General features: G+C 48.4%; 1 protein-coding gene across 1 annotated transcript; it reads right to left on the bottom strand.

Moving 5' to 3' along the window:
* Nucleotides 1-13938: 13938 nt before the first annotated feature.
* LOC141147567 (zymogen granule membrane protein 16-like) lies at nt 13939-16998 on the bottom strand. Its single transcript, XM_073634791.1, has 3 exons — nt 16955-16998; nt 16656-16788; nt 13939-14393 (listed from the first exon to the last, which is right to left on the bottom strand). The coding sequence occupies exons 1-3, from the start codon at nt 16995-16997 to the stop codon at nt 14072-14074; spliced, it is 498 nt and encodes a 165-aa protein (XP_073490892.1). The 5' UTR covers nt 16998; the 3' UTR covers nt 13939-14071.
* Between the last annotated feature and the right edge of the window lie 2044 nt (nt 16999-19042).

Here is a 19042-nt window from a genome sequence, read left to right as displayed (position 1 = left end):
TACCACGCACCCTATCCTGCCCATGACTGCACTGAACCCTGGGCCCCCGTTCTGTATCTCCCTTGTCCCTGTCCGGCACTCAGTGGGATCTGTGCAGGAGATCTGACCTGTGGGAGCTACTGGGAGATAAGCTATTACTTGTGTAGCGCAGGGGTTTTCGCCACCTAAGTTACTATGTGAATAATGTGATGTTCTTTAAATAAGAGTTTGGCTCCCTCTAGTGTCCACTCTATTTATTGCTATTAAGACTTTTGTTTTGGCTTCTGTAATGCCACCCTCCAATGCATTGTTGGAGATGTAGTAAATGAGGAAGTGACTCGTGCTAAAACTCCAAGTCACCGAACAGCCTACTGGGTAAGTAAATAAAAGACAGGCGTGGCATGTTTCCGGCCTCTTGGGACGCCATTCAAAGCCTGCCTGCAGGGAAGTCTGTGTGTGGCCGACTGCGGCCTGGAAGGAGCGGAGCGGAATAGTTTGGCCTCTGAGGAGCTCCAGAGCACAGTCAGCTGGACTAGTGTGCGGATGGACCAGAGGATCCAAGATTTCTAAAGGATTCCTGCATCACAGTTACATCAGTCATCAGAAGGAGCGGCGCGGTGTGAGGGCGCCAGCTGGGAATGGACAGAGACACCAGGAGAGGAGCCCTGCAAGCATCTGGACTTGGTGTGGTGAGCGGGCACTAGCCCAGATAAATACAGTGCACTGTTGCTATTTAAACTAGTTCCAGACTGTTGCTGGGATCTGTAGTCCCACAAGAGTGAGTTCATTCAGACTTACTGTGCACAGTGGAACTTCAGGGCTGTTTTCCCTGTGCTGCAATGTTAATATTGAGTTGCAACCTTCATTAAAGAAGCTCTACAAGTGTCTTCTCTTGTGCAAACCTTCAGTTACCAGCACATCATTTCTATTATTAATTTGCAAACTACTTGTTTCTTACCTGGATTTACAAACACTGCAGTATAATATAATTACCGTATATGCTCGAGTATAAGCCGAGTTTTTCAGCACATTTTTTTGTGCTGAAAGTGCCCCCCTCGGCTTATACTCGAGTCAAGCACTTTTCTGCAGCAAAAAATGTCATTTTCCGAACCGATTGGTGTGCGAACCCAGAGGAACTAGTACCACAACATATCCAAAGCTGGCGTTCCTAGCACCAAGTGGCCCCGAGATACGGGGCCCCAAAGTTGGTTCGGAAAAAGAGAAGCCCGGAGTAATGCCCAAAAGAAAATGAACGTAGGGCCTACATGACTGGGTAAACATGGGTACAAGGAGGAATTGTAAGAGGAGATCTGATTGGTGGGTAAGAGGGAAGAGGAGGAGTCGGCAGGAAAGTAAGGGGTAGGAGGTCCCTCCCCAGCGTCAGTGCGAGCAGAGGAAACAGCTTGGAAGCATGTTATCCCTGGAGGAGCTGATGGGACAGTTGCAGGCCGCGGCAGCGGTGAAAGGTGAGCGGTGGCTGCGGGACTAGGTCTCCCTGGTCCTGGGGATAAGTCAGCTACAGCCAGCACCGTGGGGAGGGAGTCGGCCCAGGGTGCAGCGGTCCCGTCCGCCGGATTGTTTCTCACCTGACTCACCACCCAGGACACAGCGGCATACCATCATCCCCACATATGTCACTTCAGAACCCCCGGCAAAACAAGTGGCGGTTCCAGAAAGGGGGGCTCTGAGAGGTTCCAGAGGCAGGATCGGCGGGGCGGCCCTCAGGGACACCTGGGGCCCTCGACAGGCCCGCCATGCGGCAGGACACGGAGCTTTCAGGCTCCGCCCCTGGCTCAGCCGTAGTGGGGGCAGGGCACCGGCGGGGGACGAGTGCAGCTACGGCCCCGGGCCATCCGATTCCTCAGCCGGCGGCCCCCAGTGCTCGAACGCTGTACATGGGACGAGGAGAACAGGAGGCGCACTGGGGCAGCGGGATCAGGGCAGTACTAGAGGCCCGAAGAAAGCAACACACAAGTCGCCAGGAGTAAGGAGGCATGGCCGTCCAGGCCGCGGATGTCCGGCATCCAGGGAGGGATCCCCTGAAGGTCTATCACTGGGAGCAGAAGAGCCGATCGCGGATCGATCCGAAGGGGAGCTTTCCATGTCGGAGGAAGAAGGACCGCGCAGAACCATGTCAGCGATGGAGTCAGGACCTTCGGTTGGTGGGACTTCTTCCAGGCAGCCCAGTAAGTCCACTTCTATTTTGGGGTATTTAGAGAGTGGGGGAGTGAGGTGTTAGCGGGGGGGTACAGAGGGCATGTCCCGGGCCCTTTGCAGCGGGGGGCCTCCCCCGCTGCTCCCCCTCTGGTCACGAGGGTCTATGACCATGCCCCGGCGGAGGGTGGATTGCAGGGGTTCCTGGCAGGGTTAAAGGAATTGGTTAGCAGGTTCGAGCCTGGGATTGCCAGGCCTGTCATTCCCGTGGTGGCATGGGTGGCTCCTGTGGGTGGGGGGGTCCCTGTTCGGGGAGGCGGTACCGATGACACAGCCGGGGCTCTCAACAGCAAATCCTACGCCCGCGGTGGGTGACACCGTGGTGGCTGCACCAAGTGCTGGAAGTGAGGGTTCCTTGGGGGAAAAAGTAGGGGCGACGGAAGAGGCGGCTAAAAAACAAGACATGATCAGGTTGGCGGATGAGGCGGTGTGAAGTATATGTTTGTTTTGAAGGGCCGTTGGGAGCTCATTTGAAAACAGGAGGTCAGGGAAAAAAATTTGGAAGAGGGAGTATGTGGAGATTTTTTCCCTGCTACCCCTAGAGAAGTTCAACTTGGACAGGGTAAAACCAGAGGACAATAAGAAGGAGGACGAGGAGAAGAGGAGGTACAGACTCATACCGCAGACGTTCCAGAACTGGCTTCAGGCGTTCGCTATTTTGGCCAGTGTGGTAGGGGAGAAAAACCTGGAGCATTGCTTTGCGCTTTTCTGCTACCTGGATGCAATCAAAGAAGCTCACAGAGTCTACGAGGGAGTAGCATGGTTGAGATACGACGAGCAGTTTCGTCAGCAGAGGGGAACACTACTGGCCTTGCGGTGGGACCACAAGGATATCGGTCTGTGGATGCGCTTGATGACAGGGCACCAAATCAGTTTTTTCCAGATGGGGCCAGTGGCTCAGCTACTCCCGGACAATCGGCCTCGAAGAAAAAGTGAGCTTGTTGGCAATACAACGAGGGCACCTGCAAATTCGGGGGGAACTGCAAGCACAAGCATGAATGCTCTGGTTGTGGGGGAGCCCATCCGGTGTCCCGGTGTTTCAAACAAGGTAAAGGAAGGGCTGGAGAGTCTGCGAACAAGAGGGATGACGCCGGTGAAAGTGGAAAAGATGCGTCCTTTTCTAGATAGATACCCTGATAGGGAGGCAGCGCAGGTGTTGGGCCGGGGGTTTTTGGAGGGTTTTAGGATACCGGCAAACCTAGTCGTCTTTCCCCCAATGGCTAGGAATCTACGTTCAGCAATGCAACATCCAGAGGTGGTTACGGAAAAACGAAGTTGCGTTAGGGCGTATGGATGGCTCTTTCACGACGTTGCCAATTCCTGATTTAGTCACCTCGCCTTTAGGGGTGGTCCCCAAAAAGGAGCCGATGAAATATAGGCTGATTCACCACCTCTCTTTTCCCAAAGGGGGGTCAGTGAACGATGCCATTGATCCACAGATGTGTGCAGTTTCGTACACATCATTTGATGCGGCGATTTTTTGGGTAAGGCGCTATGGGCGAGGGGCTAAGATGGCAAAAACAGATATCAAGGCTGCATTCAGATTACTCCCCGTCCACCCAGACAGTTTTCATCTTTTAGGTAGTCATTGGCAGGAGGAATACTATGTGGATCGCTGCCTGCCAATGGGCTGCTCTATTTCATGCACGCTATTTGAACATTTCAGTACATTCGTGGAATGGGTGGTCCGGGACGTGGCAGGAGTGAATTCCATTATCTGGATGATTTCTAGTGTGTAGGCCCGGCCTCATCCGAAGTATGTGCGGTGTTATTGACGACGCTGGAACACATAGTGGAACGTTTTGGGATTCCCCTGGCTCCGGATAAGACAGAAGGGCCGACTACGGTGATTAGTTTTCTGGGCATCATGGTGGATTCGGAGGTGATGGCGTGCCGACTGCCTGAGGACAAGCTGAGGGCGCTGCAGGCGGAGATTCGGGCGACCGTGGGACTACGTAAGGTATAGTTTAAGACTTTACAGTCGGTTTTGGGTAAGTTGAATTTTGCGTGTCGCATAATCCCCATGGGCAGGGTTTTCTGCAGGTGGCTGTCGGCCAGCACAGGGGGGGTGGAATCCCCAAAACACTTTGTAAGATTGACAAAAGAGCATAGGGAAGACTTGCGGATATGGCACTTGTTCCTGGAGCATTTCAATGGAAGGGCTTTGTGGATGCCTGGGCCGGTGAGTAACTTTGATTTAAAGGTTATACACGGATGCGGCGGGATCCACGGCTTTCGGGGCTTTTTTCCAGGGGAAGTGGAGTGTGGGGCCATGGCCAGAATCATGGAAAGCGGCAGGGTTTTTGAAGAACCTGGTGCTGCTGGAACTATTTCCGGTGGTACTGGCGGTGGAGCTATGGGGAGAATCCTTCAGGGATCTGAAGGTGCGCTTCCATGGTGATAATCTAGGGGTGGTTCAGGTCATCAACAAGGTGTCAGCGGCATCCCTGCCGGTGGTGCGTTTGTTGAGACATTTAGTTCTAAGGTGCATGCAGTTGAATGTGTTTATATATGCAGTGCACTTGCCAGGAGTAGAAAACGTCATTGCTGATGCGCTGTCTCGCTTTCAGTGGGACAAGTTTTGGGAAATGGCACCTGCAGCGGACACGCACAGGGTCCATTGTCCCCCAAGTCCATGGAAGATTGCATTGGAGTCATCTCCGGCTGGATCAGATGGTCAGTAAGTGAGGCAACATGGGCAGCGTACAGCAGGGTGTGGTCCGAATGGGAGTCACTGTTGACACAGGTTGGCGGGACGGATAGCACATCAGATCGTAGGCTACTGGTGATATATTTTGTCTATAGGAACCTGGAAGATGGGGTGTCAGTATCAGGATTGGGGAAAAAATTGGCAGGCCTTGCCTTTTGATTCAAACTGAATGGGGAACGGGATTTTACAAAGGAATTTTGGGTTAGGCAGCTGTACAGCGCAAGGATGACAGGTGCCCGGTGTCATTTGAATTACTGGGCAGGCTCTTTGCGCAGTTACAGGAAACCTGTTCATCACATTATGAAATGCTACTGTTCAGAACTGCGTTTGCCCTGGCGTGCTTTGGGGTATTCCGGATTGGGGAGCTAGTCGTCTCTTCAAAAAAAAAGGAAAAGGGGGGATTGGGACTGAAGAGGTCATTTGCGGTGATGATAGGTTGTCCATGCGGGTAAAAAAGTCAAAAACAGATCAGGAAGGTAAAGGAAAATGGCTATTGGTTTTTGCGATACCGGGCTCCCCCTTGTGCCCAGTTTCAACTGTTAAGAGTTTTCTTGCGATACGTCCAGGAGGGGTGGGCCCCTTTTTAGTGCATGAGAATGTGGAATCGCTGTCGAGATTCCATTTTATTTCAGTTTTCCGCAAGTGTTTGGTCAGTAGGTTTGTGGTGAAGAATGGGGGGCTAGCTATCAGGCATCTGGAGTTGGAGGTAGATACTTGGCGTTACCTTCGAGACGATGATGTACACCTCAATGACGTGGGGATAGATATGTGGGCCATAGGAATACAGGATGGCATTGAAAGAGCACTGAGGGTGTGAAGGTGCGCTCAAGGGTAAGGTTTTACCCTTGTTTGCGGTGGCGGGTGTTGGTCGTTGCAGGTGAAGGAAGAAACCCCCCCCAGATAAGGTGAATACGGGACTCATCGGTAGTATGGGCCCGTTGGTGGTATTCCAGCTAATGCTATTTAGCTGGAATTTGGTGAAAGGGTGCACTGCGGGCAGTGGTTTGGTTGTCTCCGAGCTAGCTTGTCAGCTGTTTTCAGTTAAAGGTACTGCAGTGCATGGTGAGGATCGTTATGTTGATGCTGGGGGGGAGGATGTCCTGCATAGACCAACGTGACCAGTTGAGGTTTAACAGATGTTGTTTTCAAATATGTTAATTTAATTGATTTGTTAATAAAGGGGCTGCTACGGCCGATAATGACTCCAAAATGGTGTGGTCTCCTTTAATGGGAAAAAAGGGGGTAATAAAAGGTTGGAGTGGGTCAGCTGGGTAAAGCAGTGGGTATGTAACATCTGTTATACTATAGTCAAGAGAAGCCCTGAGTAATGGCCAAAAATAAATAAACGTAGGGCTTACATGACTGGGTGAACAGGGTTACAAGGAAGAATTGTAAGAGGGGATCTGATTGGTGGGTAGGGGGGAAGAGGAGGAGTTAAAGAGAAGGAGGCAGGAAGAGGCAGGAAAGTTAAAGAGAAGGAGGTCCCTCCCCAGCGTCAGTGCGAGAGGAGGAAACAGCTTCCCACCCTCCCTCCCTGGAATAGGTTTGGGTTGTATATTTGTAACATGCTTTTCTTTACAGAGGTCTGTTTCTAGGATGTCGTGGTGTTGGTCATTGCAGGTGAAGGAAGAAACCCCCCCCCCCAGATAAGGTGAATGCGGGACTCATCGGTAGTATGGGCCCATTGGTGGTATTCCAGCTAATGCTATTTAGCTGGAATTTGGTGAAAGGGTGCACTGCGGGCAGTGGTTTGGTTGTCTCCGAGCTAGCTTGTCAGCTGGAGGCCTATTTTCAGTTAAAGGTACCGCAGTGCATGGTGAGGATCGTTATGTTGATGCTGGGGGGGGGGGAATGTCCTGCATAGACCAACGTGACCAGTTGAGGTTTAACTGATGTTGTTTTGAAATATGTTAATTTAATTGATTTGTTAATAAAGGGGCTGCTACGGCCGATAATGATTTCAAAATGGTGTGGTCTCCTTTAATGGGAAAAAAGGGGGTAATAAAAGGTTGGAGTGGGTCGGATGGGTAAAGCAGTGGGTATGTAACATCTGTTATACTATAGTTATGCCTATATGCAGTGTCATAATCCACTACCAAAACATTTTTAGAAAACTATTTAAATAAAGCAGCAGAGAGGGCCTAAGAGGCATAACCCGCCATCACCTATGTACGCAGCCATTTATCAAAAATTAATCCAAAAAAAATAATAATCTAGGGTGATAAGAGACAGACAGCCACACCCAGGAAAGAGACTCATGGCAGTCAGGGAGGCTTGAAACCCCTCCACGCCTTCAACCAAGCCCCCTGACCCCACTTGTCTCTCTCAAGCACCCAAATCTTTTCCACCTCATGGAAAATGTCATACACCACCACCTCAACAGGAAGGATTTTATGCCGAATGCTGACCTGACACCGTGTGTTCCAAGTGAAATAACGGACTACTAGGCTAACTAAAAAAAGTGTATCCAGACAAAAAACCCCACCAGTATTGAATGCTCCGTACACCCACTCAGCATAAACCAGCCTGGAGAGGTAAGGACACTGAGGGCCGCCCCACCTGTTTGTACAGCTCTTTGTTAAAAGGGCAATGAAGCAGAAAATGGTCCATAGTTTCCTCCTCACCTGCACACTCCTCCTGAGGACAGCTACGATCCATCCCACTGCGTAATTTCAAATTTCCCCGAACATAGAGCCTCCCATGGAAGCACAACCAGGCCAGATCCCTAAATTTATAAGTCTTAAGTCTTAACCCTGCCCTCAAAACTGGGCCTGGGCAATCCCTTAAGGCCAGTGGGTCATGAAAGACTTCGCTCAAGACTCGACTCATAAGGACTTTCCTCGGAACTGATCTGAGATCTTCAGCCAACAATCGCCACTGCCGTAGTAACTTCAGGTATGGAGCGACATAGGCTGATAGCTGACCACGATGACCCCTGAGATTCTTCACTTGGTCACCTTCTTCCCAAAGTCGTAGAAAAGGCCTAAACCAAGATCTAAATATGCCTACCCATCCAGGAGGTTCCACTGCAAGCATATTACCAATGTTAAACTTGAGAAAAAGCAGTGAAAAGAAAAGAACTGGGTTTACCATACCTAAGCCACCCTCCCTCCTGGATAGATAGGTGGCATTCCTCTTGATGGGGTTCAGTCTGTTCCCCCACAACATCTGGAAGAACACACTACTGACCCTAGCATAGAGAGACACTGGCAAGATGCAGACAAAGCTGACATACAAGAAGATCGGAATCAGGTAAGTCTTAATCAGATCAACCCTTTCCCTCATAGATAACTTCCATCTCTTCCAGCTGACCACCTTAGTATTGGCTATTTCCGGTCTGCCTTCCCAGTTTTTGAGGCCATAATCGCCGGGTCCAAATTCAATGCCTAGAATCTTAATTCTTTCCTTGGGCACTGGAAAGGTGTCCGGGAGATCAAACCCTTCACCTTCCTTTCCCATCCAGAACACTTCACTCTTTTCCTGATTGATCTTGGAGCCTGATGCTTCAGAATACTGTGATGTCAGAGAGACCAGCTCCTCTGCTTCAACCGTCCCAGCGACAATCACCGACACATCGTCCGCATAGACAATAACCCTCAAAGGCGGCTCACCCGGGAGCCCCACTGGCACCCCACCCAACATGCCGCTCTCTAGCCTCCTGATGAAGGGGTCGATTGCAAACACATAGAGCAGGGGACTCAGGGGACAACCCTGGCACACCCCGGAGCCAACCTCAAAGGACTGCCCAACCATTAACAAGAGGAAAGCTTTCTGCCCCCTTATACAAGACTTTTAACCAATCGACAAAACCACCCAGCAGACCGTACTTACTTAGGAGCAACCACTGGTACTTATAGTTAACACGATCAAAAGCCTTTGCCTGATCCAATGGCAGCAAATACTTTCCCCAGCCTGCAGCCCTGCATCGCTCCAAGGCCTCCCGGACAGCTGAAACCGCTGTGAAGGTGCACCTACCCTGGACTGAACAGTGCTGATGGCGAGAAAGCAAAGACACTGCTACTGACGATAGGCGCCAAAAAATTATCTTTGCCAGTATCTTTCTATTGACATTAAGAAGGCTGATGGAGCGCCAATTCTCAATCATCCAAGGATCTCTACCTTTTGAAAGAAGAATCACAGCCAAGTGCCTCATGGAAGAAGAAAGCACCCCCTCAGCAAGGCAACTGTTAAAAACCTCTACCAAATTTGGGGCCAGAATAGACTTAAAGGCTTTGTAAAACTCATCCATCAAGTCATCCGGTCCAGGTGACTTTTTGATGGCAAGCTGTTCAATTGCCCTAATCACCTCTTCAACTGTGATATTCTCTGTCAAATTCATCAATGGAACATCTCCACCATTTAATCCTGGAGTAGAGTCCAAAAAGCTTTCCATCTTGTCATGGTCAAGCTCTTTCCTCCCAAGAAGGTCAGCATAAAAGGACCTCACGACCTCCAGAATCCCTGACCTGGACTTTGTCAAGGAACCTGTACTGTCCTTAAGGCCAACGACCGTTTTAACAGCTACACCTTGTTTGCAGTTCTGGTAAGGGTCAGGCGAGTGATACTTCACATATTCCCTCTCTAGAACTAAAGAGGCATGCCGGTCATATTGACACTTCCTGAGAAGGACTTTCACTTCGGAGATTGCCCCAGGATCTGCTCCTCTCGAGACAAGAATATCCAGCTTCCTCTATAAACGTTGGTAAATCATGTATTTATTAAACTGTTTTCTATTGGCTAGGCCCCTGAAGAATCCAGCGATCCTCTTTTTGGTCAGCTCCCACCACTCAGCCTTGCTGCTACACAGGATGGTCACCTGTGCCTGAAAGAATTCCTCAAAGGATTGTCTAACATGTTCTTCCTTGAGTAGAGTCGAATTCAATCTCCAGATGCCCTTGCCCCTCTGAGGGGTGTCTGAAGCATTCAGGACCACAGATAGAATACAGTGATCAGAGAACACTACTGCCTGCATCACTGGGGGCGAGAAAGCAGAGGTCTCCTTAAAAAACAAACCTATCTATCCTACTCTGACTACTACCTCGATGAAAAGTGAACCCAGTGTCATCCGGGAAGTGCTTAATGTGCACATCCACAAGACCAGCATCCCTAACCATACTATTTTTAAAAACACCATCATATCCCAACCTGTCCTTGGGCCTAGTTACTGTATTAAAGTCACCTCCAAAGACCACTTGCCGGGATGTAAAAAGAAATGGCTTCATCCGTGTAAAAAGGCATTTCCTGTCCCACTTTGTGTGCGGCCCATAAACATTAATTAGGCGCAGGTCCTAACCCGCCGGACAGTTACCATGCCGGTTTTAAACAACACCACCACACCGCCGTAAGGCTCGGCCGCAAGAGACCAGTAAGATGGACCATACCTCCACTCTCTCTTGGCCATATGAATATCTGCCAAGGAGGTGAGCCTAGTCTCTTGCAAAAATAACATTTCAGCGTCTAATTGGCTGAACAAAAAGAAGGCCATAGAACAAGCTCTTACTGACTTAATGCTGGCGACATTTATTGTCACCACTTTACGGAGGGGGAACCGCCATTTGGGTTATTGGGTGGATTGCTTCTTAGCTCCCCTCTGCTGCTCATCACCAGAAGCCTCTCTCTTTCTTGAGACCGCCTCAAACTCCATCTCAGAATCGTAACTTTGCTCCGAAGAAGCTCCAGATGAAGAAATATCCCACTTAGAGGACCTATGACGGTTGGAGACAGGCACTGGAGCCCGTTCCGTCCTCACCACCTGCTTCTTCCGCTTTCCAACCTTCCTTCTCTCCTCCAGGTACTGCAGGTCCGCTTCAGAGATGCCCTGATCTCTTGTTTTTTTCTTTGAAGTCTTTCCACAAGACTTCTGTACAGAGGAAGAAGCGACCTTTTTAGTACACACTAGCACTCCTGGTGGGGGGAGTGCTCCCTTTGAGTCAGACTTAGGAGGGGTAGACTCTGGGGGGTAACTGACTCATCGGGGGCACAGACTTGGAAGGTTCTGACAGAAGAGGAGAGGGTACAGTAGGCTGGGGGTACACAGAGACAGGCACAGAAGGAATACTTACAGACACAGGAGGGGTGGCCACAGGAACTGGGGAGGGATCTTGAACAGGACCAGGGGAGATGGTCACCGCAGAGGAGGATGGTACCCCAGGGGCCTCACCCTCCATCCTGTCCAGCCTTGACAAGTCATCAATTACCTCCTTCTCCATATTGTGCCAGGCTTCAGGACATCTTCTGTAGGGGTGGCCAAGGCGCAGGCACAGGTTGCACCTAATCATTTCGGTGCAGTCCTTAGCCACATGACCCTGACCCCGACACACTGAACACATCAAGACTGAACAGGAGGAGCTCAAATGCCCCTTTTCTCCACAACGGTGGCACAGCTTTGGCTGACCAGGGTAAAAAATAGTCATCCTATCCCTCCCTATAAAAGCTGAGGAGGGCAGGTGACGGACAACATTCCCATCCCTGGCCAACCTGTTACTGACCATCCCCCAGTCCAGATGGTACGCTCATCAAGGACTTTATTGGGCTTGGTCAAAACCTCCCCATAGTTCCATAACCAAACCTCTAGATCCTGAGCAGGGACGCTCTCATTAGTGAGGATAATTGCGGTTTTTTTTTTACTGTTGACCTCTGAGAAACCACAACTGGGGCCAGACCTTCCCATTCAGGTCTCGACCTGCACCGAGCCTCATATCGCTCCAGAACAGGTCAAGACCCTCTGGCCTGGTGAAGCTAACCATATAATCCCGTGTCCCAGCTACATGTATAAAGGCATACAGGTCATTTGCCCCAAAACCTATCTCTAAAATCTAATCCACCACTGCACGCCGTGCTGGAGGGATTGAACCACCTTCCCATTTCAGAATAACTACATTACGTCTGGGACCCCCAGCAGAAACCAGAGACCCAAGACCAGATCCTGGGGTGCTCAAAGTGGTAGCCTGTAGGGGAAAACCCTGCTTGGGAGCGGAGCTACCAGGAGCAGAGCGTACCACCTGAGCAAACTTAGGCTTATCGGGGCCAAGGTCCCACACTAAAGTCACAGTAGTCTGTTCATTATTATCAACTGTTTGAACTGAATCGGTAGCAGGTTGATTGTCCATCACACTGGTACTGGGGTGATTGTTATCAGTCACAGAAATATTCAATTTTCCCAGGAATGGTCACAGTTACTGCTGCAATTCCAGCTGTCTCCTGATGCTGCGCTGTAGAGTCCTCAGCAGCAGTGGGGCAAACAGATTTGGACTCAGCTAAAGAAGGGTTAATGGGCTTTGCTGACACCTGTAGTTCATCCACAGAAATTACATTGGATCTCCGGATCCATGGATCCACGTTTCTGGCTGTGTAAGCCCTCACGCTGCCTTCGCAGACGCTTCAGCTCTGCTCGTAAAGCTTGTCCCTCTCCCTATTTAGGAACTTAATCCCGGCCACCACTCGCTCCCGAATGGCCTCAGAACCTTCATCCTCACCAGGGGTAGAGAGATTAGCTTGTACAGGGGCAGGCATGTCACCCGACGGCCCGGGAGATGGCTGCCAGCTTCCACCAGGAGAGGCCCCACTGTCCTCCATGGCTTCCCCAGAAAGGGGCCAGGAGAGCTGGGAGAGATTTCACCACCACTCCCCTCTCATACGGATCACCTGGAGCAGCTTCAGAGACTCCTTCCTCCTGACACACCTGTGCTCCAATGATGGGTGGGGCACCATTACTCCCACTGACACCAATGATGGGGCCCTATTCCTCCCACTGATACCAATGATGGGGCACTATTCCTCCCACTGAGACTAATGATGGGGCTCTATTCCTCCCACTAAAGATTTGGCATTATTTATGACCACTGACACCAGGATATTTTCTACTACTAATGGCCACAGTCCGACCCCCCTAAAGTCTGAAGGACATTAAACCGACCCTTTGTTTAGATTGTGTTGAAACGCGTCACAACGCACACTGGTGCCTTGTGGGGTTTTACAAAATGGGTCGTGTTTTTATTAGCAAGTTGAGGTGTGTTGACAGCACACAAGAAAACACACGTTAAGGGGCCACAAAGAAGAAAATGGGCCTTTTATATACACTATATTGTCAACAGTATTGGGACGCCTCCTTTTACACACACATGAACTTTAATGTCATCCCAGTCTTAGTCTGTAGGGTTCAATATTGAGTTGGCCCACCCTTTGCAGCTATAACAACTTCAACTCTTCTGGGAAGGTTTAGGAGTGTGTCTATGGGAATATTTGACCATTCTTCCAGAAGCGCATTTATGAGGTCAGGCACTGATGTTGGACGAGAAGGCCTGGCTTGCAGTCTCCGCTCTAATTCAACCCAAAGGTATTCTATCGGATTGAGGTCAGGACTCTGTGCAGGCCAATCAAGTTCCTCCACCCCAAACTCGCTCATCCATGTCTTTATGGACCTTGCTTTGTGTACTGGTGCGCAGTCATGTTGGAACAGGAAGGGGCCATCCCCAAACTGTTCCCACAACATTGGGAGCATGAAATTGTCCAAAATGTCTTGGTATGCTGACGCCTTAAGAGTTCCTTTCACTGGAACTAAGGGGCCAAGCCCAACCCCTGAAAAACAAACCCACCCCATAACCCCCCCTCCACCAAATGATTTGGACCAGTGCACAAAGCAAGGTCCATAGAGACATAGAAGATGAATGAGTCCTGACCTCAACCCGATAGAACACCTTTGGGATGAATTAGAGAGTAGACTGCAAGCCAGGCCTTCTCGTCCAACATCAGTGCCTGACCTCACAAATGCACTTCTGGAAGAATGGTCAAACATTCCCTTAGGCACACTCCTAAACCTTGTGGACAGCCTTCCCAGAAGAGTTGAAGCTGTTATAGCTGCAAAGGGTGGGCCAACTCAATATTGAACCCTATGGCCTAAGACTGGGATGATATTAAAGTTCTTGTGTGTGTAAAGGCAGGCGTCCCAATACTTTTGGTAATATAGTGTAGTTGACTATAGTTCTCCTTTCAGAACGCCTATAATTTTGTTTTAATATAAAAGAATCAGACAGGCATTGTAGTTGCAGATTTTATTATGAGGAGAGGATACACGGAATATTGGGAGCTGATACAGATGGGGGGTAAGGTAGACAGATGACAGACGGGGGGCGATACTCTGCAGCTCAGGTCGGCACAGCGGTCTGGAAATTACTTGTTGCAGTGGACGCAGTTGCTGGAGGGATAGTCCCAGTGGAAGCCGATGGCGTTGATGGCGGAGTTGGAGCGTCCGCTGATGTATCTCAGGAAGGTGTCGGGGAACAGAGGGGAGCCGCTGAAGGAGATTCCGAAACCATTGCCGAAACTGAACACGCGCTCCTTGTTGGTGATAAATACCAGCTGGCGGACAAGGAAGGTATATTTCCCATATACCTGGCTAATGTACTCTCCGGGGGAAAGGAGAATTTCTTCCAGATCACCCGATCTGCCCCCGCGGTACTCTGACCACGTCGTCCCATATCGCACCTGGATCCTGTGGAGGGAACAAACCCACGTCATTCTTCAGAAGAGAAATAGAGAAAGTATATCTAAAATTGTAACATAAGATAAATGATATGAATAAAACTGCCATAAGCCCCACGCCAGCCTTAGGTTACCTGGCAAAAAAAAAAAAAGAAAAACCAAATGCCATGGCATCCGATTCCCATTGCTGCCAGTGCCGCAGCTATTTCCCCCAAAAATCACAAGATTTATGCATTGGTTTAACCACTTCAATACCGGGCATTTCCACCCCCTCCCTGCCCAGGCTCATTTTCCGCTTTCAGCGTTGTCACAGTTTGAATGACAATTGCGCGGTCATGCAACACTGTACCCAAATTACATTTTTTTTTCATTTTTTTGAGACAGAACTTTCCTTTGGTGTTATTCAATCACCTCTGGCATTTTTTCCTTTTTGCTAAACAAATAGAAAAAAAAAAAAAACTTTCATAATTTCTGTAATACAATTTTACAAATTATTAATTTTTCTTCTTCACTGATGGGCACAGATAAGGCACCACTGATGGACACTGATAGGAGGCACTGATATGCTGCACTGATGGATACTGATTGTTACTGATGAGGCGGCACTAATGAGGAAGCACTGGTGGACACCAATTAGTACAAATGAGGCTGCACTGATGAGGCTGCATGGATGGGCACTAATGAGGCTGCATGGATGGGCACTAATGAGGCTGCATGGATGGGCACTAATGAGGCTGCACTGGTGGGCACTAATGAGGCTGACTGGTGGGCACTAATGAGGCTGCACTGGTGGGCACTAATGAGGCGGCACTGGTGGTCACTGATGAGGCTGCACTAATGAGGCTGCACTGATGGGCACTGATGAGGCTGCACTGATAGGCATGGATGTGCTAAACTGTTGGACACTGATATGCTAAACTGTTGGGCACTGATGGAGCTGAATTAATAACGTCCAGTCAGGATGGTAAAGCCTCTGCCCAGTCATCAATCTGCTATAAGCTGGGCAGGAAGGTGTTAATAGGGATGGTCAAATTTGGGTGATTTTTTTTTGTGTTATTTTAGGGTGCAATCAGATGGACCATGAGGATTATGAACGCTCTTTTCACCTACCCTGGACATGTTTTTCTAGTCTCATTATTTTAAATGACTTTACACATGTAACAATGAAATACACAAAATAAAACATCAAAAATCCAAAAATTACAGAGCAGTTCCTCTATCGAAATTGCATGTACTGTACATTCACCCTGTGTGAATGGGGCAAGATCAAATGTCCTTCAGTCTATTTTCTCTGCAATTGGAATGTGTGAATGGGGAAAATACCACATTATGGTCACAAGATGGTGATGAGGAGCACAATTATTTCTCAATAGTCATGTCATAGTCCTAAATCAGGGATCTCCAAACTACACCACATCTGGCCCTCTGCAAGGTCTTATCCGGCCCACCACTAGGGTCAGTGAGGTATACTCAGTGTGCACTGATTGAGGATTCAGGTCAGCAGAGGTCGCCCATGGTCTCCACTTCAACCCCCCCAACCCCCACCCAGACTTTGTAAAGGGTGACTCTAATGGGGACCCTGATGTAAGGGGGTTCTAATGGGGACCCTGATGTAAGGGGGGGGGAGGTCTAATGGGGACCCTGGTGTAAAGGTGGACTCTGATAGGGACCCTCTAATGGGAACCCTGATGTAAGGGGGGAGTCTAATGCAGACCCTGATGTAAAGGGGGACTCTAAGGGGGATCCTGATATAAGTGTGGACTCTTAAGGAAACCCTGATGTAAGGGGGACTCTAATAAATTTCTGATGTAAGGGGGAGTCTAATTGGGGCCCTGATGTAAAAGGCAATCTAATGGAGATTAGACATCCTCCAAAGGTCCTTCAAATTTTTGGGGGGACCTTTTCAGGGGTCTGTGCACCATTTCTTTATTTTAAATAGAAGCCGTATGGGAAATGTCATTTGCCATCAGTTGAAAATCATTATTCCTTTGTACCTGTCACTGCTCCCGGCCCAATGGAAGTTCTACGTGTTGTTTTGCACTGGTACACATTCCCAGGGCAGTACCCTGAGCATTTTTATTGGACAGATTTGGCTCCCATTGGGTTTGGCATCTGAACTTCTTTGAAGTTTGCCAAACTCTGTTCTCTAAACCCGGAGCAGCTGAGCTCAGTGATAATAGAGAATAGGGACAGACACTGAGAATCCCCCCAATATACACATGTATTAGTATGAAGCTGGTGAGAGAAGGAAAAACGGCGCCGTGTGTCTCACCCAGTGATGTAGAGACGGTTGTTACGAATTCTCAGGGCTGTGATTGGTCCATCCAGTTGGTTTCCAGACTGTGAAAATTGCTTTCCACCCGTACCGCCATATTCACCGGAGTACGAGGAGCTGCGCTGCTGAGCTGAGAAATAAAGGAGGCAAAACAGCTGTGACATCACTATTCTCTGTATATAATATATTACACAGGAGCGACATCACCGCTCTCCAGATATAAGATATACTATAGAAGAGTGACATATGATGACATGAGATGTGAATATATCAGATGAGAGAAGAGGATCTCTTACCTGCAGCGATAACGCACACACTGACAAGGATCCACAGCAACATTCTGTTATAAAACAAAATTTACATTATTATATAATACATATGCAGCAGAGCATTGCACCTCAAATACTGCACATCACTATCCCTTATACTGAAAGTATTGCCCCTCAAATACTGAATAGTACTGTCCCCAGTACTGCAGAGCATTGCACCTCCAATAATGAACAGTATTGTTCCCAATACTGCTGAGCATTGATAGGGTTGAAATAATGACTTAGAGTTCCACTTTAATTGTTTCTGTTTTTTCTTACCTGTGTACATATCAATTGTTCTATTTAAATTGTTTGTGCTCCTTTCTTACCTGTGTACGTATCAATTGTTCTATTTAAATTGTTTGTGCTCCTTTCTTACCTGTGTACGTATCAATTGTTCTATCAATCTGTATCTAGATGGAATTTGGAACTGCTGAATAATCATTACATGTTCGCTGATGAGAAACTCTTTGTACCTTAACCTCATTTGGTAATGCCGATAAGATTACTGCTTTTGTAACTGCCTATAAAAGAAGTAAAGGGAGCAGTCCTTTTGGGAATGCTCAGAACTTTGATACAGACATACCTGACTCTGTGTCTTAATTCCTATATGAAGCAATAATTTGGCAAAGCAATATAAACTATAAGCAACTTGTTTAAAAGTTGAACCTAACATTTTGGCGCCCGAACAGGGACTCACCGATGATACTACAAGAGGTGGACGAACGCGGCTGACGGAACAAAAAGACAGGCATTCCGGGAACCACAGATCAAAAAAAAACCTGCGCAGGTAAGAAAAAGCTTTATTTTTCTTATATTCTGTGCTCCCCTGATTTGTGCCTATCCGTTCTGTCAGTTACGGTTCTCCTGGTTTTAAAACACCAGCCTCTGTAGTGGTGAGTCTAGAATTACTGCATATTTTAGTTTATATTGCTGGAATTATTTGTTTGTTTTGTTATCTGTGTTTGGCTTGTCTGTCTTGTTGAGAAAGTGAATGAGCCTTGTCAAGGATGGTATGAGTTAGAAGGGGATTGCCGAACTAAGCAACGGAATGCGCCTTACCTCACACGATTGGGAACCTGAGGGCTTGTGAGCTTGGGGGTCTGACGCTTATGCTTAACCTCACATCTAACTCATAAACCATAGACGGGTTGAGAGTATAAGCCCTGTCTGCTCCATAAAGCAGGGATAAGAGTGTATGAGAGGGATTCCCAGATACGGGGAGGGAATAAGGTCTCAACAAAGTCCCGAGATCTAGTCGGATACCTGGCCACTTAAAGGAATGCTTGTATATGTTGTAGCCGCATTTTTGTATATGTTGTAGCCGCATTCTGGTTTGTTATTGGGCTAGCATATAAAGTAATTATTTATTTTTGGGCTAGCATATAAAGTAATTCGGTTTCAGAAATCTCATTCCGGAGAGGTTTCTAGAATTCTAGCACCCTAGGAGGAAGGCAACGAGGAACTAGTGTAACTTAGCTGGTTTGCTATTGGGCTAGCATATAAAGTAATTATTCATTCTTGTATATGTTGTAGCCGCATTATATTGTACACTAAGTGTCCCACACGCTACCTAGGCAGGACTGTTAGAATGGGCCAGAGGAACACAAAACCCCGTCAGGGAATTGTGGCGCACTATACGGTGCCACAGATAATTAAGAACATTTATGGGAAAACCGAAGCACAGGACTTAAAGGATGTCCTTCGTAAATTTAAGGTGAAAGGAGCAGCGGGCTTAGACCCGGATGTATGGAGTGAAATAAAAAGGGACAGACAAGGAGAGGTGTTAGAGAAGCAATGGATGCGTCAGGTTCAATGCTTAATTAAGGTCTCAAATAGAGCGAAAGAAGAGGGGTGGAAGTATAATCCAGATTGTGATGGTTGGGATATGAAAGATAGAAGAACAAAAAATGTCGAGGCTCCCAGCTCAGCCATCCCACCCCCATACACTGACGTAGAACGCAAACCACACAAGATATATCCGGTACTTGAGGGGAGAGGATGGGTTTGTCAGGATTGTGGAGCACAAAACCCAGAATGGGCAGTAGAATGTGTGCATTGTGGGGCACAAAAACC

Source organism: Aquarana catesbeiana, linkage group LG06, assembly GCF_042186555.1.
Source record: "Aquarana catesbeiana isolate 2022-GZ linkage group LG06, ASM4218655v1, whole genome shotgun sequence".
NCBI classification, from domain to species: domain Eukaryota; kingdom Metazoa; phylum Chordata; class Amphibia; order Anura; family Ranidae; genus Aquarana; species Aquarana catesbeiana.
This window is presented reverse-complemented; position numbering and strand designations above follow the sequence as displayed.

Bases quoted from the DNA above. Each gene is read 5' to 3' on its own strand.
- LOC141147567 (XM_073634791.1), bottom strand. From the start codon at position 16,997: ATGTTGCTGTGGATCCTTGTCAGTGTGTGCGTTATCGCTGCAG. The intron at 16,789-16,954 runs GTAAGAGATCCT...TTTATTTCTCAG, and splicing joins TGTGTGCGTTATCGCTGCAG to CTCAGCAGCGCAGCTCCTCG. The intron at 14,394-16,655 runs GTGAGACACACG...TTCCCTCCACAG, and splicing joins AACCGTCTCTACATCACTGG to GATCCAGGTGCGATATGGGA.